The sequence below is a fragment of the Ochotona princeps genome, chromosome 28 (genome assembly GCF_030435755.1).
Source record: "Ochotona princeps isolate mOchPri1 chromosome 28, mOchPri1.hap1, whole genome shotgun sequence".
Taxonomy (NCBI): Eukaryota; Metazoa; Chordata; class Mammalia; order Lagomorpha; family Ochotonidae; genus Ochotona; species Ochotona princeps.
Genome location: NC_080859.1, coordinates 11138369 through 11164321, shown reverse-complemented (window position 1 = coordinate 11164321; position 25953 = coordinate 11138369). Strand labels below are relative to the sequence as shown.

Below are 25953 nucleotides of genomic sequence, written 5' to 3'. Positions count from 1 at the left end.
ATCCTGGCAAATTGCCTGGCCTGTGGTAAGGGCTTCCATCACTGTTGCTGAGTTAATGCAATGAGCACTCTCCATGGTTCAGGTGATGCCAACGTGGTGATGTCTAATTACCTTTACGAGGTACTTTAGGTCTTAATTAGGCCTTGAGGGTTCCTCCTGCTGCAGTGGGATAAGGCCCATATAAAGGCTCCGCAGGATCTGGGCAGTCTGCCTTTGCAGAGCTCTCTTGCTGCTCTGGGAGGATGCAGTGTTTTTTCCCCTCAAGAAGTTGGGTCCCTCACTAGACCAAGGAACCTGCTGACCCCTTGATCTTGAACTTCAAGGCTCCAGAACGGTGAGAAAACAAAATGTTTTTTCTTAGCTGTGTCCTATTCTCATGTGTTTGGTTATAGCAGCACAAGTGGACTAAGAGGGGAGTGGGGGTTGGCTTGGGTGTTAATCACGGAGATCTCATTTGAAGGTTAACACTTCAGAGAGGTGTGACAAGACGGACGTGGAGGGGAGAGTAGAGGGGTTATGGCAGGAGATGTAGATGGGGGGGTTGTTGAACCGCTTGAGGCATCTATGACACAAGGGTCAGACAGGGGCTATCATTGTCACACCTACAGACTGATTCCGAAATGCATTGCATTAACTTTCTTGATTCAGAAAAATGCATCCCAAAGATGTCATTTGAGACTTTTTCCATATGCTAGTCAATCCCTTTTCCTGGACTTAAGCATGTGATCTTTGCCTAAGTGTACTCATTAGAATTTGACAGGCCTGCAGAAATAAATGTGGTGAGGGTGTGTTTCTCTGAGGATGTTGACATGTGAGCAGGAAGGGTATATCAAAAGGATTCTGGCCACTTCTCTACTGCAAGCTGGACATTGCACTGGATTCACTGGCATTGTGAGGCTTTTCACAGTTCTATGGGGTGCTACCTCAACTACTGTCTCACTAGATCCAATAGCTTATATACTAGGTAATATCCTCACTATGGATGGAAGATGGAATTAAAACGTGAGTTTATTTTGGTGTAAAATCAACTTCTCAGAATCCATGTATGTTTTTTTCATAACGTGCATTTTCCATGCACTTTCTGAAGATTCCCTATAGAAAACTTGTTTAGGAATGAGATTTCAGTGGCTAGGAACTGGACATGCATTGATGTTACGTCTTCTCACCTGGCCACTCTTCCTCGAAGATCTCCAACTCCGTGAACGTGTTTGATGTTCAGATCGTGGACTGCAAAATTGGCTCCTTGGGTCACCTGATCTCGAACTCGTATTTGGTCTTCTAAAATCTGTAATGGTGAGTGACAATTTCCATTAATTTCCCGTGACTTGGACAAGAAAACACCAGGTAAAGCAGACATTAACAAATTGAATGTGTGTGCTAGGCAGGCTGAGGGTGTAAATGAGTGGGAACAGCTGACTCAGAGGAGCCCCCTGCTCTGTGTTGAAGGAGGCAGCAGGTGGGGGCAGCTGTGTGCAATGCGAGCTAGAAATACAGGATTCCTGTGTGTTCTCCCAGTGTGAAAATATGGGCAGCAGCTTGTTTGCAATCTTCCCTAATTGATATGTGAGCCAGGGAGAATGCAGCGATTGGGCTCAAGTGGTCCTGAGTTGCCATTTGGTTTTCATTCTGGAACAGCTTCTCATACAAAGCCTATTTCACAATTGGCAGTTGGTTTAGCAAAAGGGATGTTTCAATTTGGTATCAGGCAGGGTTCTTTGCGGATTGATTCAGAATTGCCAAGAAGCTAATAACCAAGAAAAGGAAATGGAAATCAACCGGTTTCCTACAGGTGGCATGGAAGGGCTGTATCATCTTAGACTGTCTAGAAAACGAGAGAAGGAACTACTACTACGGCTCACGTGTGGTCCGGGTGTGGTCCTGTGTAATCCAGCTTTGTGTTTGAGTGTTGCTGCTCATATCTTAAACTTTTGATGTTTTCGAATGGTGGTTTTTAATTTCTATAAATCCCAAATGAAACAGTATTTATAATTATTTTTAATGATACATTCATTTATAATTAATGATAAATGCATTTATAATGATAAATTTAGAAAAAATTCTGTATTCATAGAACGTTGTATTTGACTTGACATGCAAGCAAATTTCAGTGATGACAGGTAAAAACAATGTGTGTTTACTAAAAAAGGTGAGGGTATGGAATTGCAGAAAACAACAATTTATGATGCGTAGTGTGGAGTGTATAGTGATCATACGTGACAAAGGCCTGGAGTATGTTTGAATGATCTTTGCAAGGCTTACAAGGCAGAGAGTGATTTTTCTGATAATTTCAGAGTATGTGCAGATTTTGCCAATGTGACTGGCAGGTTGAAAGAACTAAGAGCAAATAAAGCCTTAATTGAAGATAATAGTTGGAGTTTTTGTGTTTTTGATATATATAAGTGTTTTTCCTTCCTGCATGGTGAAGAAAGGGAACTTGTGCTAGGTACTCAAACATCTCAAAGATGTTTGGAATCAGTGTAGCAGGGATGTAGCACCAAGCAACCCTGAGAAATGGAACAAAGACACTGACCTGCATGAGAAAGGGTTACGCTGTTTATTAGGAGTGTCATGTATCAGCGAGGGGAGAGACAAAAGTAGATTCCACACCCTTGGTCAACCCGATGTGTCATTTCCATCCCATCAAATTAGAAAAGGTTAAAACAATAAATCTCAATGCTGGCAAAAGCACAGTGAAAAAAACATCCTCATAGTGCTAATGGAAGTGTATAAATTTGTACAAACTGTCTTAAAACCAATTTGACAGTATCTCCAGGGTTTTCAGTGTCTACACCCCAGTGACTTTACTTTTAGAAATGGACTGTAGAAGCAATTCGAATGTGGACCCAGAGTTATGCACAAGTAATTCATCATTAACAGGGTCATTAAACAGGTCAGGGTGTATGGTTCATGCAAAGAGTTTTTAGTGACACGAAAGGCTTTATGTAATATTTAAAACTCTGCTGACAGACATAATCTTAGGCTAGAATATTTGCAAAGACTAGAAAGAACTACACCCTAGGGTTTAGTGAATGAGTTCAGAGGAACAGATTTTCACTGGCCTATGCACAAGCATACTGAAGCATGATGAAAGCATCCAAATAAGATGATTAGTAGAATCTTACAGATCTAGACTAACACGAGCAGCTGAGCATGATGTCTAACATAATGTTGAGTAGTTGCCATTGCTGTCAGAAAGCAGATGTACAAAGCAGGCTTTTTGCATGTGAGTGTCTTGTGATATGGGAAATTCGTGGGCAGTCAAAACCCTGAAAAACTGTTTCAGTTGGGGCAGCGAAACTCTGACTGGTTAAACAAAGGCAACATATTTCTCTGGTCGGACCGTGGCCTTGGTGGTTGCTGGTCTTAATCTGTGATGCCAACAGAGGGGGAATTTAGTTACCTCGATGTTCTGGCTGAGTTTCTTGACAATGCTGGTGATGGTCTGGATGTGGCTTTCCAGTAACTTCCTGGCCAGCGATTCCTCCTTTTTGAAGCCGTGGGAGCCCTGGAGACAAGCAGAGATGTCCTCTTTGATGCGGAAGGCTTGCTCAAGGAGGAAAGTGATGGTGCGCTCCTGGTTGCTCAATCGTTCTTCCAGCTGGCTTGTCTGAGGGTTTGCAATGATGGGAAGGAAAGCAGGACCCCTATTCAGGAAAGGGAACATCACAGCTGTTAGAGGAGCTGGAGGAGTCTGGAACCAGATGGGAAGTCTCACCTATACTACTTTATTTTTTACCCCGTGAGAGTGGGACCACATCCTCATTTGCATGGTGAGAATCTTGGTTTATGTCTAAGAAGCTAATCTAACTGACTTGATCTAGTATGATGTACTTTTTCTCCTTCCCAAGCAAGAATTGGTCTTTTATACAATGATGGGACATTCTCAAGGCAAACTGGTTGTAGTGGGAAAGTGGTGATGATTTGTGAAGGAATATGCTGCTAGAAACCTTCGGAGACACTTACCTTTATATTCATCCTCTCACTTTTTGCATAAATAATTCTACTTTAACCTAGAAAATATTCAAGTTCATATGTCTTAGAAGTGACTGTTAGGGAGGGACCTTTTCAAATTGCATACTTTGAAATTAGGAAGAGAGCTCATTAACAAGAACTGACTGGTCAAATTTGGAAAACACTGCCTATTTTGTTTTCTTGGAGATTTTCATTATGTGTCATCAGATATCTAATAGTGTTTTTTTATAGGTGAGAAAATAGTTCAGAGTAGTCAAATTATATCCTCCAAGGCCCAGGTGCTAAAGCACTTTGAAAGTGGGCTGCACTTGGACAAAGCTCTGATTTCTGTACACACCAGCATGACAATATACCACTACATCTATGGATCTGAGAACTGTTCACTATAGAAGTGTCTGGAATACTTCTAAACTTCCTCTTTGTCTTCCTAACCTAGGAGCCAGTGGGGCTTGGTTTCTTGAACTTGGAGCTTTCATTTGAAGACCAATTTCAAGGTCACAGAACTGTTGGTTTCACAGAGCCAGGATGATACCCACACACATCCTGCAACCTTACCAGGGATCCCTCCTATAAGACACCTATGAGTGTAGCAAAGTATTGCATGTGGGTAACTGGAAGGAGACATCATCAACTTAGAGGAGATTCCACCTTGGCTGAGGCTGTGAAGTAAAATAAGTCAAAGCTGCCTTCCTCTAGGAGATGACTATTTAGATCTATGTTCGTCGATGGAAGTAGCATATGTCTTTAAAAGATTGCTGTCCTACTTGCTGGCTCATAATAAAAAAAAAAAGGCCCAAGAATTCATCCTTGTTCCCTTTGCAGAAGCCAAAGGAGCTATTTGTTGTGATTTGCTTGGAAGTGAGAATTCCTTGGGGACAGCAAGCTTTAGGGAAGATCACAAACGTGAGTTTTTTGCAGAGCTATATTTAGTGATGTGCGACAGAAGTCCAGACAGTGACCTAACCAAGGAGGCTTGTTTGGTTATGGAACAAGAGGGCTATAGAACAAAATCAAGACCTAGAATAATGAGCAGATGTCCAAGGTCACCCAGTGAGCAGTCATGCCGCTCCCAGGTGCCTTTAGACTTGCTGGTTCACTCTCAGTGTGTGACCTTTAACCTTAGAGATTCACGGTTTCTGTTCCCCTGTGAAATATTGTGCCCATTTCCCAGATGGGAAAAATTGAGGGTCGAGACTATATAACCCAGCTGAGTTTGTCACCACCTCTCCCAGTTCCATTGGAGAAAAAGATACTCTAGAAGTTTTCCCATGGTATTCTGAGTCTATGAGAAGGCTGAGCTGGATATTTTACATAATGTGCCATTTTGTGGGACCTCTTGAAGACTTCTCTAGGCTAAAATTTCTAGCTGTTTTGTACCATAATAAGTTTTTATAAACTCAATTTTAATATTTTTTTAAAGATTTATTCATTTTTTTATTACAGCCAGATATACACAGAGGAGGAGAGACAGAGAGGAAGATCTTCCATCCGATGATTCACTCCCCAAGTGAGCTGCAATGGGCCGACGCGCGCCGATCCGAAGCCAGGAACCTGGAACCTCTTCCGGGTCTCCCACGTGGGTGCAGGGTCCCAATGCATTGGGCCGTCCTCGACTGCTTTCCCAGGCCACAAGCAGGGAGCTGGATGGGAAGTGGAGCTGCCGGGATTAGAACTGGCGCCCATATGGGATCCAGGGGCGTTCAAGGCGAGGACTTTAGCCGCTAGGCTATGCTGCCGGGCCCAATTTTAATATTTTTTTATAGCCCAGCGCAGTAGCCTACTGGTTAAAGTCCTTGCCTTGAATGTGCCAGGAACCCATATGGGCACTGGTACTAAACACGGTGGCACTGCTTCCCATCCACTTTCCTGCCTATGGCCTGGGAAAGCAGTCAAAGATGGCTCAAGTCCTTGGGCCCGTGTACCTGTGTAGGAGACCTGGAAGAAGCTCCTGGCTCCTGGCTTTGGATTGGCTCAATTCTGACCATTGTGGTCACTTGGAGATGGAAGATCTTCCCCCTGTCTCCTCCTCTCTGTATATCTGAGTTTGCAATAAAAATATTTAAAAAAAATCTTTATTCATTTGAAAGGTGGAGTTGGAGAGAAAGGGAGAGAGAGATCTTCATTAGCTGGTGCACTCCTGAAAAGGATGCAATGAACAATGCTTGGGCAGGCTGAAGCCAGGAGCCAGGAGTTTCATCTGGATCTCTCACTGGGTGTCAGGGGCCCAAGCACTTGGGCCATTTTCTGTTGCTTTCCTGCCAGGAGCCGGATTGGAAGTAGAACAGCAGTAGTGGAATCAGCCTTCACTGCTACACTCTCTGAGGGCTGGGCTGCATCACCCTCTTAGAAGGGGCTCTGCATCCTTCACCTTCAAGTCACCCTTGCAAAGCTCGTGCTCTTGTACTGCAGTCTCACTAGCCAAGTTGCATGGTTTCAGAGCTACGTGAACTTCATCTGACCATTCAAGACTCAGAAGAAGGCTACTTACTAACAATTGCCTTAAGACAAAGATGAACAAAGTCAGAATTTCAGTGAACAGAGAGCAAGGTCAGTTAGGCAAAAGGAGAGGGCTATTTAGTGTAAGGGCAAAGGGCACATAAATGCTGACAGCTCCGAGTAGCATTAGGGCCTCGCTCCCTGGCTTATAGGGAAACCTCTAGAAGGACCAAGCTACTCCTGTTGTGCTTCTTGCTGTCTGTAGCATGCCCCGCCCCATGATGATTGGCTTCCTTCAATGTGTATGCTCTCCTCCCCACTCTCCTTACTGATTCTGGGTGAATCCTGCCTGGCTGAACAGTGCTGTGGGGATCTTACAACAGGAGTATCGGGTGGGAGTGGAGTGTGGTGGGAGCAAGGTGTGCCAGCCCCAACCAGCGAGGCCTGGAGACGCCTCCGGCACTAGCTGACAACTTAAATGAGAGTTCCTGAAATCCAGAGTTGAAGGGACCCATGTGGTAAGCCATAATTCAGTCCCTGAGCCATAGAAACTGAGACAAATATTTATTACACTGACTTTTGGGGATACTTTGCCACACATGAATAGATAAGGAATACAATCATCTCTGAGGCAGGTGTCTGGCACAGCAGTGAACATACCACATGCAACACCTGTTGGAGTGCATGTGTTTAAGTCCCAGTTGTGCTCCAAATTCTAGCTTCCCACGAATGCTCACCAGCTTGTGACTTGAGTAGTTAGATCTCTATGTGGGAGGCAGCAGGTGATCTCAAGTAGTTGAATCTCTGCCATTTTCCATCTGCTGGTTCACTCCCCAAATGCTGCACTTGTGGATCGGAACCAATCTGAGGCTGGGAGCTTCTCCCTGGCAGGATCCCAGGAACCTGGGCCATTCTGCACTGCCCTCCCAGGCCATAAGCAGGGAGCTGGATCAGAAGTAGAACAACTGGGGTGTGACCTGGTACCCACATGGGATGCCAGTGCTTGAAGGCAGAGTATTAGCCTTTTGAACCACACATATTTTTGCACTTCCATAAGGGAAGATTGTTTTCTGATTAACTCTCCGAATGCAAAACTGAAGAACACATGAACATTGTGATTTTCTAAGAGAAACTCCTAATGATAGCATTAATCAAACTATGAGGCTATCCAAAAGATTAACAACCATGGCCTGTGGCTGGCATTGTGATTGAGCCATGCCGGGGACACTGGAATTCCATGTGCATACCTGTTTGAGTGCTGCTGGTTCCACTTCCCACTCAGCTCCCTGCTGATGTGCCTGGGAAAGCAGCTGAAGCTGGCTCAAGAACTTTTTCCCCCATAGGAGACCCAGTGGAGTTGCAGGCTCCTAGCTTTGATCTGATCACACCCCTGTTATTGTGGCCATCTGGGGAGTGAACCAGTGAATGGAAGATTTCTTTGTCTCTGCTTGCAACTCCACCTTTCAAATACATAATATTAAAACAAAACCCAAGACCTTTCATGGAAACCAGATGTAGGTACCTATATGGTTTAAGGAAACCAGTACATTTTTTTTTTTTTTAGAGAGAGAAAAAACTTTTATCAGTAATGTTATACCAATGGACTCTCTAAATTTAACTGCGAGAGAAAGAAATAACTGAATATTTCTGACTAGTCCAGATGGAGTTCCCTAACTACAGGAGGGAACATTTCTAGGCCTTGCAGAGAGATGTCAGCTGTACCAAGACCCAGGGTCGTGTTGCAGACAGCTGCATCTGAACAGATTTTGCAGAAACTCTGAGTCCTCTCTCTTTGTGTGCAGCTCGGTGTGAGGTATGGCAGCTGTGCTCTTGCTGGCAGCGCCATCAGTACACGGAGCCTTGTGCTCCTCTGCCTGTTCTGTTCTTGTGAATTCAGCGCTAAATTTACTTTGGAAATTCTGATCACTGATTTGGTAGCCTAAAATTTGCAGAGACAGAGATGTGAAAATGTAAGCCCATCTCTGGGACCACTGGGTGTCCCTGAAGGCCACCATTTGTCCTTCTATTGACTGATGGCTTGCCTTCTGAGTGCTGAGTCCTGTACAACATTATGGAGTGAGATTTTAGAGATCCTTTTGATGTCTCCCCAAAATAATCTGAGTGTGAGCGGTGAAGGTGATGAAACAATTTGCTGCGATTTCTCCACTGCCTTTTATGACATCTTCCTGGCAGGTATATACAGCGGCGCAGAAGGCTGCAGCTCAGTGTGTGACAAGTACAGAATGCTCAGACGGGACCAGGGAGACAGGTCAGGCTTTGGTGGAAAGAGTGTAGGAAAATACAAACCAATGACAGTGGGGTTGGGACAGAGAGGCCCCCAGACAGTACCACAGCCAGGAAGAGACGGGGCCATCTGAGACTTGCTTGTGAATCCTTTCCAGAGAAAGGCTATGCACACTCCTTCCTGTTCAGTAGCATTTTGGATCTGATTGCAAAGATTCTGAACCCAGACCCCGGGTGAATGAGGGCAGGGTGTAACTGGGGCACAGGTGTGGGTCAAATGTGTGGAATGTGCAGCAGCACATTGTTAAACTACTGATTAGAATGCCCATGGCATTTGCTAGCTATGCTGGGGTGCTTCCCCATGTTGCCTGGTTCCTTTTGGGGAGACAGATAATGTGTTTTTATCTGAGACTCCCAGGGAAAGAACAGCAGGAGACCTGGATTACGTTGTCTTTGCCACTTATTTTCTTTAAAGTGATTTTAAAATATCAACTGTTTTCCTTTTTTAAAACTAATTTGAGAGGTAGAGGTTTAGCAACTGCAGGTCCATGTTGCTGCTTCATTCCCCAAACACTTGGAATGTTGGGCCTGGGACAGAGACAAAGCTTGGATCTGAGAATTCAGTTGAGGCTTTTCCCAGCGGTGCCAGGACCTCCTTGGATCATCACTGCTGCCTCCCAAGGTCTGCTGCACTCATGGGAAGCTGAGGTCAAGTCAGAGCCAGGAGTCAAATCTACTCACTCTGATGAGGGCTGCTGGAGTCTCAGTCATTAGCCCAAGCAGCCACTCCCACTCACTGCATTGAACCTTAGTTTTGCCCAGGGAAGGCTTTCTCCTCTGTCCCATGGAGAGAGAGACTCCTGCCCTGCTCAACTGGCAGAGGGGATCATTTTAAAGAATGTACCGGAAATGCTTTGAGACGTCAACAAGAGCCATATGTTTATGTTCTTCTGACCATTGCTAAATGAGATAGGGCTATGGATTGAGCTGTGTGACAAGAAGATAGGCTGTTTGGACCAGAAATGGTCTCCCCAAGAAACTGTTCGACCCATCTGGACAATAAGTAGCTGGACTCTATGTTTGGTATATGTTTGCAAGGAAAGAATCTTGATTGAATTTGAACTGTAATACTACATCAAGGTGGAGGAATCCACCAGGGGGGAGGGGCGTGGGGAGGGGTGGGGGGATGCCCAGAGCCTATGAAACTGTCACATAATGCATAATAATTAATAAAAAAAAAGTAAAAAAAAAGAAGATAGGCTGACATCTTAAAGTCCAGCTCCTGGGAATGTGAACTTATTTGTAAGGAGTCACAGCAGATGTGAACACCACAGGTGAGGTCAAACTGGAGGAAGTGGGTGGTAGATTAGTATCCTTACAGATGGCCCTAAGAGAACAGAGCCTTGGGGAAAACATGAGGAAGGAGGCAGAGAATACATGGATGCATTTGTAAGCCAGGAACACCAAGGTTCAACAGAGGTCCTTGGGAGAGCAGAGGCATGGACAGGAAGCAGGTGCCCCTGAGAGTCTGCAGAAGGAATCGGTCCTGGGGATACCTTGACTTTTAGACTTCTCCTGCTTTGTGAGACAATAAATTTCTGGTTTAACCCACTCAGTTGGTGTTATGGAAACCCTGGAAATTAATAAGTAGTTTGAGGCATATTCCTATTTCAGAAGAAAAGATATTATGTTACCTTGTTTCCATTGAGTGCTTAGTCAGCACATCACTTCCATACACACCATCCCATTACTGTGATATTATGTGGCATATGTAAATTCTTTTTTTTAATTAGGAAGAAATTGAGGCTTAGATATCATCAGTGACTCCATGGGACACTTCTTAGTGTTCTTCTTGTCTGTCCTTAGTTAATACAGTTAGTGGCCCTTGCTTTTATATTCGCCTTTTTCTCAGAGGAATAAGAAGTGTTTATTCTTCTGCTTCGTTAATCTTTAGGGGATGGTTGAGCCTCTACTTGCCAGCATTAGCATCTCATGTAGGTACTGGTTGGAGCCCTGGCTGCTCTATTTCGGAATCAGCTTCCTGCTCGTGTGTCTGGGAAAGTGGCAGATCATGACCCAAGTGCTTGGACCCTGTACCCATGTGGAGGCCCTGAACCTCCAGAACATTGTCTTCAGACTGGCCCAAACGCTGGCCTTTGCAGCCATTTGGGAAATAAACCAGCAGATGAAAGATTTTCATATTCTCTCTGTCTATCCTCCTCTCTGTGAATCTGCTTTAAAGAATTCTTTAAAAACAGATTCAATTAAGAACTAGAAATAGCTTCCACATGTTGGTCTACTCCTCAGTGCCCACAGTAGCTGGGTCTGGGTCAGCCTGAAGCCAGGAAATGGGTTCTCAATCCAGGTCTCCCAACTGCATGAGGGGCTCAACTGTTTCAGCCATCTACCACCTCCTAGTCTGCATTAGCAGGAAGCTGAAATCAGGAATGAAGCTGGGACTTGAACTCAGATACTCTGTGGTGGGACATGGCGTTTTACTTTTTGTTGTAACACTAGGCTAAACACCCTGTCCTGCTTGATATCTAATATGCTTCCAACATCATAATTTTTCATCTTCTGTCACCTTTTCTTGCTTGGCTCACATCTCTCCATGGAATTTTCATGTCCTCCCTATGTGTAGGGACCTGTGAAATCGGGGGCCCCTATATGTGTGGGGCACTGAGAGGCACATCTTAATGGGGTTCTTATGCTTGAGCAGAAACTCAGATGTAACAAGACTCAAGGGGCCTGTGGGATGGGAAGTGGTCAAGTATCAGTTGGGTGGCTCTTGCTCAGACTGATATGGGTACCACTGTGGGTAGTGATCCCCAGTACTGGTGGGCGGCAGAAAGAAGACAAAAGAAAAGAATGTAGTATGTTGAAGGTAGTGCCATCCAACCAGCCATGCCTGTCCATGAACACTCAACTGGCTTCTGCCATGTGTTGCAATGTGAAATGTCTGTCTTTATCAGCCAGCAAATGAAATCCCATATCACAGCATCAGCCACGATGCTCAGAAAGCCTTGAGATGAATACTTTTAAGGCCATTTTCTCTCAAGGAGAAATCATAAAGCATTTATTCTATTCATTTGACCTGTGGAAAGTTTCCATACTTATATGGAAATACTCTTTGGCTCTTAGCCAGATGCTCATCTTCCCACAACATACCCCTGAGAGATTTCAGAGACAGATATCAACTTGGGAAAATCCTCAGTACACAATAACATCAGTTTGGCTGGATTCCTTTTGGTTCAGGAAACTTAGAACTACCCACCTGGGCAGAGATCACTTCCATCCAGAGATGTTCAAGTCCAAGGCTAGATGCTATTGTCCTTCAGGCTTGTACTCATTCTTTTTTTAGCCCTACTCGCCCCCTTTCTGCTCCTGCCGCACCGCAGGAATGTTCCTGCCTCAGAAGTTTTGCTCTTCCCCCAGATGTTTCTGGGGCCAAAATCCCTCAGGTGCTGGCCTTTACTTGGAGGTCAACTTCTCGTTGAACCCCTCCCTGTCCAATGACCTATCTCTCCTTCCAGAAACATCATGAGATCACTAATCTTTGTCTAATTCACTGACTCTCCATGTGTCTAGCATGGGCCCCTGGCATATGACAGGTGCTTAATACATATTTGTTGCCAATATTTGCACTCACCAGCTTTTGAAAACCTCAGTGATATTTGATTTTGTGATGAGACCTTATCACCTTCAACCCACATAGGAGAGTCAATTAAAAGAAAATGAAAATAGATGAATAGGAAGAAATTAGTTTTCCATTCAAAATTAAGTTCTATGTATGTTGTTAAATCTTAACCCTCTGCTTTATTATATAGAAGAATGATGTGAGACCATGGGTTTAGTTAGAGTAGCAAGTGGAGGCAATCCATACAGCATATACAGGAATTGGATTCCCAAACACGTACAGGTGGTTAAGCCCAAAGTTAGGTTAGCAGTCAATGGATTAATGCTAATGGTTGATCGACTAAGCTGGAGTCTTGACCTAATCTGGAAACCAGGAGGTGAGACCAGTGGGAGGTATTTAGGTGATTGAGTTCCTTCTAGGAAGATGGTCCTCATAGAGGGTTATTTAATCTGAGTTTGACCTAGTTTCTTCGCTTCCTGATTATGCCTCTTCAAGTTTGGCCATGACCCATTTCCACTGAACTTCAGACTAATGAGGCTGCCCCATCCTGAACTCTGAACCTCTGGACAGAAGGCAACATTAATCTTCTCCTTCCCAAGAGGTCACAAAGAGCTAATATGGCAACATTCTTATCTGTGTCCTGGAAAGGAAATCTAGATCTTACTTCCAGCACAGATAAACCTTGGGACACAGACTCCTCGTCTCAGATCCTTGGAACCTCCCAGCCCACTTCTAGAGGATGGAGAGATTGTCCAGGAAAGAAAACAAATTTTCACTTTCCCAAGGTCAACACATAGCAGAGTCAGATCCAAGAGGAGATCAAAGGTAACCTGGGCTCCATTAGTGTTCCTTCTACCAGTGGAAGAAAAAGAACAAGAGAAAAAAATGGCTTTGATTTTCTATTCAATTAAGCTTAGAGGAGAATTGGCTCTACTGTCAGAGTCAGCAGATGTCCACTCCTCTGCTCCTCATGGATCAATGAACAAATGCAGAAATCAGAATTGATTGCATTTAGTATAATGTCACATTTGTCCTGTCAATGACTGCAAGGCCTCTCCCGTCCCTGCTCCATGCATTATTAATAGGATCTAACGTATAAAAAATTGTGATATGTATGCATGTGGCTCCAGGAAGGGTCCTGTGAAAAACAGTGTATAACATGGGTATTTATAGCCCAACTTCTCCATACCATATGTATTACCGTTTTTTGCCCTGGAAATTTATTATTGTTTGTATTACCTATAAGTGCAGATGTGTATGTGCACATGCACACAAACACAAGGGTACTTCAAAAGGTTCAACAGAATGGAGTTAAAAGCTCAGTTTATTTTGGTATAAAAACTCTTGACTTGTGTGGGCAATCTTTATAATATGCATTGTCCATGAACCTTTCTTGAGGTACCCTCATATTTTAAGTCTACACCTGATATAGTCAAATAGTTTAATGAATTAATAATGACTTTTACTACTCTAAGAGCCCTATTTGCGTAATAACTTTTTCATAGTATTCCTTGGAAATCAATAATCTAAAAAATGTAATTATTTTTAAACTATTTATTTTGAGAGATTAAATATTTCCATTAAAAATCTCTGCACTGATATGCCCAAATGCCATTTTGCTTTTCCAGTTAGGGCTCTGTTTATAGCAGATTTAGTGAGTAGCTAATAATTCAATTGTTCTACCATTAATAGTCATTAAATCTGTCAGCTTCAGTTCATTAAGAATCCACATTCAGTACACCATGATAGACTACAGTGGGGATTTCAAAAAGCACACAACCACGCAACCTCTGCTTTTAGGGAACTCAGTCAGTTGTAGGAGATAAATGGGGAAACCGAGAACTGCCTCTGCGTAGCTGGTTCTCTATGCACGGTTTAGACAGTGAGACAGGGCAGTGCTTAAGGTAGAAACGAATGCCGGGTCCACATCATCATCATGCTTTTGCCTTGAATTCTAGATTGCTTTCATCTTTGGCCTCTTATTTGTTGTTGCTTTTTGTTTATCTGGAATCTAAGAAATCTTTAAAAAAAAGTTGTGGATTTCCTCAGTTTACGCTTGTCTGCTGGAATGCAGATCACAACCTGAGCTAAATAAAATCAGCACAAGCTCATATTGGAAATGGATGGATCAGAAGAAAAATGCCTTTTTCCATTTGCTATATAAAGTTGTGTAGGAGCAAATCTTTTTCTCCTTGATGGTTAATATGGCCATTTATAATTATTTTTTGGGTATGCCACATTCATTGTCCTTAACTGAGAAAATTTTCATTCAAATTATTAAACACTAATAATTTTAATGATATTTGGTTTCTTTATCTTAATTATGAACTCAGTCATATAAGCAATTTCAAGTTATAAGGTGCATGAAAGGAGGGTCAAACTGAGCTGTTTGGACAAGTTTAACTGGCTTAGGGACAAGGAGGTTCTTAGTTGTGCAGATTTTACAAATAAGAAAATCAGAATTGAAAAATGTTATCTTTGTTAAAGACACGCTTTGAAATCAGTCTAGTATTTAGATCTTTTTGTTCATATTAACTCATTTGTTTATCTTTTTTTCTCTGGTCATTGATGTATGTTTTGCAATCTGGATTACTTAAAAGATGAAATAGACCCTGCAGAACTTCTAGTTGAACCTCTTCATTTTGTAAATGAAAGAGCTAAAGTCTAGAGACTGAGGAACAACTAAAATCAATAATCTTAGAAGTAATGTGGTAAACTAGAATTCTAGGGTCTTTTGGACAATCGCCTCATCTGTCAGTGATAGGATATTGTATTTCTGAGTGTACAAAAGTGTCTTTTGTAGACATTATTTAGTCAACAGAAACAAGATAGTCTGATTAACTCATTTCAAATTCTCCTGAATTTTAAAATTATGGAATATTAACAGATTTGATTTCTTTGCAAAATCAGTTTGGTGTTGTCATATGCCATTTATTGCCTATGTTGTATTATTTTACTTATAGTATTGAAAAGCCATAAGGCTTATAACAAATTATTTAAAGAAGCTACTTAGGAAGAAGGTTTGCTTCATGAAGCCCATGGTTGGAGGGTCAGCTTTTAGGGTCCCATGGGTCTGCTGTCTGAAGAGGACAGTGAATGGTGGAACAGAAAGGGCCAAGGAGTGTCTTTGTTCTTCATTTCCTCTGATCGCTCTCAGTGAAAACATTGTGCTTTGATCATGCAGGCTCCACCCTAGGAAGTTGATCCAATTTAACTCATTATTGACCTCAGGCATTACAACTGTATTAGTTCTTTACACTTAATCCATTAACCTGCATACAGCAAAATCTTGCTCTGTAAGGAACAGTATGGCTGAATCTCTTCTGAAAGCAGATAACTAATTTGGAGGAACTCTGAAGTCTCCTTAGGCACTTTTATCTCTGAATAATCAGATACAAAAATTTTTGTTAAAATGAGTTGTAATTCAGACTTACTTGTCAACATATTCAACTAGATCTGTAGAGTTCTTGGTTGACATTTTGGTTGGAGATAATCTTACCTAAAACAAAGGTCATTGATTTAAAATATATCATCTCCTACTTGACAGGCTTGTCTGATGTATTTTATGCTTTTTATGTTTTTATTTTGAATAAAGTAGATGCCGTAAATGATACAGAATCTGTCCAGTTAATCTTGCTCATGCCTCATGTGTATGGCCATAAAGCTGAAGAATAAAATCAAAATAAATTCTGCTGAGATAGTACAGAACTGCATTTTATAGGTATGAAATTACAGTCAGAAAAAAACATTTTGGAAAAGCCAAAATCCTCTATTCCTACATAATTCATAAACAAAATAGCCAATGATTATTGGCTGAGTTATCAAAGACATTCTCACAGAATGAGTTACTGATGACATATTGATTTTTCAGGAGGTCAGTTAAGATTCAAATATGAAGCCCAGAACTAGAAAACTAGTCTTGGTAATTTTATTTTGTAGCAGAGGGATATTAAGCTTATTGAATGAAATCAATGAGAAATAAAAGCACAAAGTTTAGCTTTATACGTACTTTATTACTATTAAGTGTAGTGGGTTTTATAAGTACTTAACTGATAATATTTAGTCCAATAAAATTATACTACTTACAAAGTTCTTTCTACATGTAAATTGGTAACTTGGCAGCATTTCTCTGAGGAAAGAGGATATCGAATGTGTTTGCTATTTTACATATGCTGAAAATGCTTTAAACTCCTAAGGTTTTGTTTTTCAGTTAAGTGTAAGAATTAGGCTACATTTTATGTTAATTTTAGTTAATTTGTATAGCCTATCCCTGAACTGAATTCAGCCAGAAAAGTATGAGTGGTATTTTATCTAGTTCAGAAAACTAAACCAAATAAATCCCTAGGGTGTTTTTTCTTGGTTTATGTTACTAAGTATCATATGGGCAACATGTCTGAAGGCATACATGGAAATCCTTCGTTTTGCAAATATCTGAACCACCTCTTTTTAATTGATAGCCAAAAAACCATTAGAAAGTTTCCTCTTAGACACACAGCAGTAACAGCAACCCAAAATCAGATTTGGTAAGTCGGTTATCAAGGCAGTAAACAAAGGCCAGGTGTCCGGTGCACCTGACTGAGCCCAATAAGATTATGGCTGCTCAGAACGGAGTCCTTGACTCTCAGGTACTGGGCTGTCCCTTACTGTGGAATGGGGTCTGATGCTGGATGGCCCAGCCTTCATGGAGAAAATGGCCCTGCTGCTCTACTCAGTATCCCAGTGTCCATGTGATGACAGCCATTCTAACTCCCTGGAGGACTTGACGGATCTTCTGCCTTGGTGCCCGTCCAGTCTCCTGCTTCCTTCTGGAAGCATGGTGGACCCTGGGTTTCCCCCTACTTCTGTGATCTCGTTTCTCCTGCATCTTCACTGCTCCCTTGGCCAGTGGGAGTCCATCTTTGGTAGTTCAACAACTGGTTGGTCTCGGTGGTTTGGCTTTTCCTACCCCTCTGTAAGTATTTGTGCATTGTGAAATAGTGCCACAAATGATGTGTCCAAGGTTGCTAAGTCACTGGATTTTTGTCCTTCCTCCTGCTGGAGTGTAACTCTTGGATATTTCTGTTATTTTTCTCCTGATTATTTTTTATGTCTTATTTGAAAGACCACAAGTAGCATTCCTTTAAAAACATACCCAGGACACACTTTCTAAGTGACCAGTGTTGAGCATAATGGAGGGGAAATTTGTAAAAATACAAAAAAGTAAAATCCAGATTAAAAACAGCCTTGCTTGAAATTCTACCACCTATTGCTGCTAACACTGTAATATAATTATTTTCTTGTTTTAATACATTTTTATGTAACTGAGACAGTATTTACATTCTTTTCTTTGCAAATTAACATAGTTCTGATATATCCCATACCCACTGCTAGGTTGTAAATATCAACACTAACTTTTTCACGAAAAGCTTGATGATTGGTAGGGTTTTTTTCTTAATGAATTTTCACTAATTTCATAATAATACTTGGAAATACTATAATCCCTTTTGGCTCTGTGGACCATAAACATTTAAAAAATATTGCACAATTTCTTCTAATTCCATTAAGGTGAAAAATGGGATTAAAAGATAAGTCTATTGGTGTGTAAAATTTTAAAATCCATGTGTAATTTCTTTCATAGAATGCATTATTCCATGAACTTTGGAGGATTGCTCTTGTGATTTCAATAGTTTTTTCTTTTTTTCCCCAAATAAGCTTTTAATTCCATTTTCCAGGAGCTTTCTGACATATTCCTGTATTTCACTTTATGAATGACATTTGTAACCTTCTGTAACTGAAACCCTCCCTTAATTACAGGTGAGAAAGCAAAGGCTCCAGGAAGGTAATGGACTTGCTCCAGATCAGGCAGATTTCAAAGACTGTAGTGACTGGGCTCTGCCTACCTGCTCAGCCCGTTACCAAAGTGAGTTACTCACCTCGCAATGACTGCAGGGTAGGTCTAATTAATTCATTTTGGAGAAGAGGAAACAGTCTGACACAACTACTCAACCTCCCAGGGCTGTGCAGTACTTGCATTAGGCAACCCAGAGGCTGCATCCACAAGTCGGGTGTTTTGAGAAATTACAAAGCATTGTCTGAAAACACTGCTTGTTTTGAATGTCCACTTTAGTTCATGAAAAAGGTACAGCAAGTACTAATGAAGAAGCTATTCTACGTAACCATTGTTTTTTCTGTTAGAGATTAAGTCTGCACCCGGAGGTTATCAGGGTTTCTTTTGATCTTTATTTAGAGCATCATGATCAAATTTTTAAAAACCCTTAGGTCAGCATAGTAAAAACCAGCCCAAATAATGTGTAGACCAATTGAGATCCTTTTCTTCCTTCCTCTTTTTTTTGCTTATTAGTGGCATTCTCAGCTGCTTGATCATGGCAGAACAAGCTAGGGATATGGCCAGAGTGAAAGGAGAAACCATTCTGCCAGGACCCCGTGAAATTTCCTAAGCCACCCTCCACTCTAAGGAAGCTGAGTAAAGATTCCATTTTGGGGCTGAACTTCTAAAGTACTTGCTTTCTGTTCTTGGTCAGCGGCTGAGTCGGAAGCTGGGCCATCAGGTTCATCAGGCAGCTGCTGTTCCTCCGCAGTCGGGGAGACACTGTTGTTGACAACTGTATCTAGGCAACCAGAATGCTGAGTTAGATTAGGAACTCTGGCAAATGAACTTGTGACAGGGTGGATTTCCTTCTTTCTTTTATTTTTTATTTTCTATTTTTTTTTTTTTTTTAGTATGGACAGTGGTTTTTGAACCTGTGGTGGAACCTCAAGGGAAATCTACAATTTGTTTTACTTTTGCCCTCTTCCATCCCCTACTTTGACTGTATTCCCCCAGGATCCAAAAAGTGTAGAGTTGGTCCGATGACCATAACTTGCAAGCATTTATATAAGCAGAAGCTTTAGAGGGCTGGCATTGTGGTGTAACTGATTAAGCTGCTATCTGCCACACCAGCATTGCATATGGGGGCCTACTGGTGTCTTTAATGCTCCACTTCCCATCCCTTAACACTGGCATCCCATATGGCCTTTGGCTGTTAATGTTCCCAGGAAGGTGACAGATGACTCCACCTGGTACCCAAGTGGGAGACCAAGAGGATTCCTGCTTTCTGGGATCAGCCTGGCCATTATTAGGGAAGTGCCCAGTTGATGGAAGATCTCTCTATCTCATTTAGACCCTCATTTATCTCATTTATCTCTCTGTATTTCAAATAAATAAATGTGACCTTGTATACTTCAGGGAATAAATACCTGAGCTCATGACCTTGATTTCCCAACTCTGTTTTCAGTTGATTTGGTGGTTCTGGTTTGTTTTCTTCTCTTTCTCAGAAAGTTGAAGCACTAAGGAGTCTTGGTTATGTTCTAGCAAAAGTCTTCCTTTGGCATCTTCCTGACAGTTACTCAGCGGCATTGTGACTGCACAAAGCATTTGTGACGTAGGTGGAGTTGACACTCATGTTCTATGTCTTTGGCTCTGGTGCCTTAGGTGCATCCAGAGATTTCCTCAATGCTCCTTATAAAAGTCCCTGGGTCTTCACTTCTTTAGCTCCTTGAGTGGGAAGTAGCTCTTATGAAACCAATGGCTCACACCCTTCTCCTGATTCCTTCTTTGAGGTTGGTTATGAGAGCAGTTTCCACCAATCAAATTAGAATGAGAAATGCTTCAGCATGGCCCAGTTTTTCTCCAGGGACACTAGGTGAGGAACCAACACATCCAGCCATCCACCAGGGACACTAGGTGAGGAACCAACACATCCAGCCAGAGGGAAGAGGCTCACAAATAACGCGCAGCAGTGGATGTGGATCAGGGTAGAATTCAAAGAAGATTGTGAACTTTTTCTATGAAAGTTTTATTCAGTCACTTGGCTTAAAAGGAGGGGATTGTTTAAGATGTAAAATGTTCTAAGTTAGGAAATTAGAATTTCCAGGTTCTATAATTTGCAGTTCAGATGCAGAAATAATGCAGTTGGCGAAGTTATATCCCAGTCACATGGTGTTGAATTTGCTTTACTCTATCAACCCCTGGTGTTCAAGGTGACAAATGCCAAGCTTGTATCAGGCAGATAAAGAGCACTGTGGTTTGGGCTTCAGGGGTATAACCTGCAGCATCCCAAGGCTTTGGGCCATCCTCAGCTGTTGTCCCAGGCCACAAGCAAGGAGCTGGATGGGAAATGGAGCAGCCAGGATATGAACTGGCGCCAAAATGGTATCCCAGTGTGTGCAAGGCAAGGACTTTAGCCACTAGGCTTCCAGACTGGGCCCCCCAGAAACGTCTTAGGTAGGCATCTGTTACCATGGTTGTCAGTCAATACTTCAATTAAATTAATCAAGTCCACAAAAAGTGGAAACTTCTCAGGTGAAGTTAGAACAGCTGATCTTACCCTGGGGTCAAGTGGATGAGTGTTGCTCAAACTGGAGGAGCTGGAACTGTACTGAAACCTTGAAAATGTGCAGGCTGGAGACCCCAGGTGAATGAATGGGATTCAGGGATGTCTGGCTTGCCCTTTCCTTCCGAATAGTCCTAAGCATGTCCCTGGGCCTCCTACTGCCTGCCAACTGATACCCAGACAGAAGTCCTCTCTATCAAATACTCCTTGTATTGTTCTCTTCTTGTTTGTCAGGCATCAGTCAGAAAGGATCTGACCAGTCCAGGGTGGCCTTCACATCTGGCTGGGGAAAGGGGACATAGTACAGGCATGTCAAACATGTGAATGTAAGTATTGACTTGGAGAGCATTCCTGGTAGATTCCTAAAGACAAGCCTCTGTTCCCACGTTAGCTACCTTTAATTCCCATCACCACTTGTTTGGTTTTGGCTGACACCAGCCACACAAAAGGGCTCACCCTGTTGAAAAGTACAGTGCAGTGAAATACAGTGACTGATACTTTTCAACAAAATAAAATGTCAAGGAAAAACTATACTCAGGAAATGTACCAGTTTGTCACATAACATTCACACATGTAGAGAACAGAACACAAACCTAAAATTCCATAAAAACCTATCTGACTGCAAAAGCCATCTAAAGGCAAGTTAGCTAAGGTTTCGAAGACAAGGAATACACCAGTGGCTGTTTACCGTGTTGCCACCAGGTTCAGGGACCATTGGCCTTGGTGAGGTTCTAAGAGCCTGTGTGTAGTGTTCTGCTTTACAGGGCTGCCTTGGTCTATTTTCTGTTCCTAATACCACAATAATGCAGGCTGGGTAGTGGATGAGGAGATATATTTTGGCTCATGGTTTTGGTCCAAAGCCAAGGGATGACATCTGGTGATGGTCTTGCTGGATGAGACTTGAGGCAGTGCAGGTGCTCACACAATGAGAGATAGGGAGTGCCTGAGAGAGCCAGAATTTGGAACTGGTTTCCCTAACAGAATCGCCCTCAAGGTAACCATTAACTCATGCATGTGATTGTGACAGCAGAGTGCTAGTCACCTGTCACAAGTTCCCACCTGTTTCTAACTCTGATTACCTCATCATTGGGGTGATATCTCAGTGCATTGCCAGAGGTGACAGCCCTGAGGCAAACTGTAGCCCTGGATTTCTGGAACACTGGCAGTGGGAATGCCAAATTTCTGGCTGCCAAAATCTCTTTTGCTTTGCGGTAATCTCTTGCTTTGCCACAGAGGTTTCTGAGGCAGGCTCTTGGATTCAGCAGTCTCCTGAGAGAGCCTTGGTTCAATATTACTGCAAGTGGCCAGCCACCAGACACAGGCTGGGGTTAGGCAGCAGCCCTGTCCCAGCTGCTGGCTCTAATGGCCTCAGGGATCCTATTTGTGTTGTGGAGTGAGCTCCCTGTCCCCATCCAACCAGCCTAAAGCAAGTACCAGTGCTTCAAGGTGACCAGAAATGTCTGGAAAGTGCGTAAATTTCAATCCCAGAATCAATGGATGTGTTTTTGGCCTTAGACTTCTATGTATTTAGCCAAATGGCTCTAGGACAGAATTTAATGTGTTTTGTCTCAGTAATAGGAAGGATAATGACAGAGGCAAGAAGTTTTCCTGGGCTCTGGGATTACCCTAGGTCCCACCAGGAACAAGTAGGTGATTCTGTTCCTTATAAAACTTACCTGAGTGACTTGGTTCTTCTGCAGAAAGGCCTGTCAGTGTGGGCTACACACCTTCATGGCCTTATGGCTGTGAAGTCCAACCTTGTAAGTGTTTGGCCTGCTTTCAGTAGCCTATGGAAGCCACCAAGTATGATTTATCTTTCATAAGAAATGTTTCATTTATTTGAAAAACAGAAAGATAAGGATGGAGATCTTGCCTCTGTTGGTTTACTCACCAAATGCCTATAGGGGCCAGAATGAGGTCATACCAAATCCAGGAGCCCAGAGCTCAGTCCAGGTCTTGCACACGGTGTGGTAGGGACCCAAGTACTTGATACATCTTCTGTTGTCTCCCAGGATGCACTTGACGGGGAAGTTGGAACTAGAAGCAGAACTGGGACTCAAACCTAAGACTGATAAGGAATGTGGCGCTCTTGAGCACAATCTTACTGCCAGCACCCAGTGTCTAACCTGTGACTTAGCTCCTTAGGAATCCAGGAAAAGGGCAGGCATTTTGGTGGTGTGGTAGGTCAAGTCATGAGCAAAATCAAAGTCAAGATCTAAAACAATTGTCTTGTGAGTGGGCCTGCTATGATAGCTCAACTTGCTAATCTACCTCCAAGTGCTGGTATCCCATATGTTTACCTGATTATGTCCCAGCTCCACTTACCATGCAGCTCCCCGCTTGTGGCTTGGGAAAGGAACATAAGATGGCCCAAAGCTTTGGGACTCTGCAACTGTGTGGGAGACCTGGAAGAAAGTTCTGGCTCCTGGCTTCTGATTGGCTCAGTTCGGGCTGTAGTGGTATACTTGGGGAGTGAGCCAGTGAATGGAAGATCTTTTTCTGTCTCTGCTACTCTCTGGATATCTGCCTTTTCAATAAAAAAAAAATACATTTAAAAAATATCTTGTGAGAATTTAAATATTTCTGTAAATTTTATTTGGAAGGAGAGGGAGCAATGGAGTAGGAGAGAGCGCGTGCACTCCAGGAGGTAGGAACACAGTGCAGGTTTCTTGTGTGGCTGGCAGAACAAACGCTGAGCCATTACTACTGTCTCCCAGGAATCCACATTAGCAGGAAGCTGGATACAGGCATTGGAGTCATTGGAGTCATTTAAGTGTTGTGATAAATACTGTGGGTATTATTTTTTTTAAAAAAAGAATTATTTTTATTCATTTATTCATTCATTTTTAGGATACCCATGCTGTGGATATTCTACACTTGATCTTAGCCGAGAAGTGATAGCTGTGCGCATTCTAACCAGCATCTTAACCACTAGAGTGACACATGTGTGTTAGTATACATACACACACATATGATTTATTTTTATTGGAAAGGTAGACCAGATTTATGAAGAGAAGGAAAGACAGAAAAAGATCTTGCATCCACTGATTCACTCCCCAAATGGCCACAATGGCAGAAGCTGAAGTAATCCAAAGCCAGGAGCCAGGAGTTTCTTCTGGATCTTATATTTGAGCATTTGAATTGTGGCCAATTTTTATGTAATGGAAACAATACTGCAATAATATTGTAAATACCAAGGAAATGATGGATCAAAGGACAGGAATATTTGAGGATATTGAGGTGCACAAGCCAAATTTCTCTAAAAAGAGATTATTATGTTTTTGCAAAGAAAATTGAAAATATGCAAAATGAGACAAAATTTGTATGCTCCTATGCAGTAATTGCACATTTGAAACAACCTAGGGAAACATTGTGAAATACAGAAAATGTCTTACATATAAATGTGTTTGACAGTGCTGTGATGACCCAAAAACTGGAACCTGCTTAATAGTCCAACACTGGAGAACACTAGAAGTTTTACTTCTGAGGGGTTTATAAGAACCATTTAAAAGTGTTTTTTGGTAGCTCATTAGGAAATGCAAAATGTGTATGTTGCAACAGTAAATGGGAACTTAGGACACAAAATGTTCTATTTTGTTATGTTTTATTGATGTGAGTTGTATGGTTTTGTTTGAAAGGTAGTTACGTCCCATCTGCTGACTCATGCCCACAGCTGCCCTTAGCTCAAGTCAAAGCTGGGAACCTGAAACCCTGCCCAGGGGTGGAGGGACCCAACTGCCTGGGCCATCAGCTGTTGCCTCCCAGGGTACACTTCAAGGAAATGTGATCAGGAGCAGAGCTGGGCCTATAACCCTGGTTTTGTTATAGGAGATGGAACAACCCATGTGACATCTTCACCTCTGTAATCAAATACCTACCCCTATTTTTAATTTTAAAATCTGACCAGTGAAATATTTATTTTGCTGTACAACTATCTTTTTTCTAGATTTCCTCACTTATATTTGAATAGGATTGCAGTCCTATTTTCATTTTTTAATGGTGTGTACCTGCTATTGCACTTTATTACAAAGTCATAATAGAAATGTAATTTTCTAACAGTATGGTGAGAGTTCTTACTAATCTCACACTCTTTCAGAGGACAAAGATGGATGTGGTTTTAGGATTGGGAATCTGGTTGGGTCCTTGACTTTTCCAGTTCTCTGCATCTCTTACAAAGTAGCCGTAGGCAAAGTTCTTGTGTGTTCCATTATCGGCCCATGGGGAGGAAGGTGGGGGCAGGAGACGGGAGTTTAGGCAGAAGAATGCATAGCACCAGCCTGAGAAAGCACTTTTCTCACCAAATCTCATTCTGTATTTCCATTAGTCAATGCTAAGCTTTGGGTTTTAGTCTCATTATTTTTTAAGATGGAAGAGAGAATTATTTCAGATTCTGTAAGCCAAGAAATATTTTGAAAGGATTTCAATAGGCAAATGCAGGAAGTTTTGTAAAAATCGGAGTGTCTTTTTAAGATATTTTAATACTTAAGATATTATGTGATTTCTATAAATAAGGAACTTTCATTTCATTTTTCCATTAACTTTTTAAAGATCTTATGCATATAAGAAGTGTAGGTACATTATATTGTGTCCATGAGAGGATTTTAAATATTCATGCTAAATGCATGTTATGGCTTTCCAAATTCACTTGCTTAAAAAGATTTGTAATTCACTTTTTGAATTATCCTTATATTTCTGTGCATATAATTTTGCATGAGTGTTTTTGGATTTGGTTTCTCTTTCCCCTCAGCCCTCTGCCCTCTGTTATTGACAGAAGCTTGCCTATGAAGCAGATGTCTTCTACCCAACCTCTGGCACTGTGAGAACCTGCCTGCTCATTTAACTTGACTCTTCCCTCCTCATAGGAAGCAAAGCATAGACCATGCTTCCTATTGGACGAAGCCATCACTGTTTGAACATAAATGTGAGAGAGGGAATCAAATGGTGCAGAAAAGTCTGATTATGCGTGGGAATGACACCCAAGGAAATACATGAGCAGATAAAATAATGCCAGGGAGCAAAGCAGAGTGATACTGACCTTTTGAAGTTTTGCACGGATTATCAGACAGAAGTCTTTCACTATAGGAGAGGGTTTCCAACACATGGGCAAGCACTTGTTGATGTGAATATTCGCCCATGGCAGGTGACACAATGTGGAATGGGCCAGGAAAAGACTGTTCAGGTGAAAAGGAGTAAGGGAAAGTTGGGATGGAGTGAGACCTAGAAGATAGTTTTCTTCTAAAGGTGCTGTATTGTGGCTTGAATCCATTAGGATGCTCAATATTTTTCTTGAAA

General features: G+C 42.1%; 1 protein-coding gene across 4 annotated transcripts in view; it reads right to left on the bottom strand.

Annotated features, from left to right (window-relative positions):
- Window positions 1-19676, bottom strand: part of FAM81B (family with sequence similarity 81 member B) — a 44748-nt gene extending 25072 nt beyond the window's left edge. Inside the window, exons 1-5 of one of the 4 annotated variants that reach the window (XM_058656370.1) lie at window positions 19526-19676; window positions 18779-18897; window positions 15724-15788; window positions 3401-3644; window positions 1167-1285 (exon numbers count right to left, since the gene is read on the bottom strand). In XM_058656370.1, the coding sequence (XP_058512353.1) occupies window positions 1167-1285; window positions 3401-3644; window positions 15724-15788; window positions 18779-18897; window positions 19526-19535 (557 nt within the window). In that variant the 5' untranslated portion in view covers window positions 19536-19676. Of the gene's footprint in view, window positions 1-1166; window positions 1286-3400; window positions 3645-15723; window positions 15789-18778; window positions 18898-19525 lie in introns of those variants that run through there. The other 3 variants (XM_012927303.3, XM_058656371.1, XM_058656372.1) reach the window with 3 other exon arrangements.
- Between the last annotated feature and the right edge of the window lie 6277 nt (window positions 19677-25953).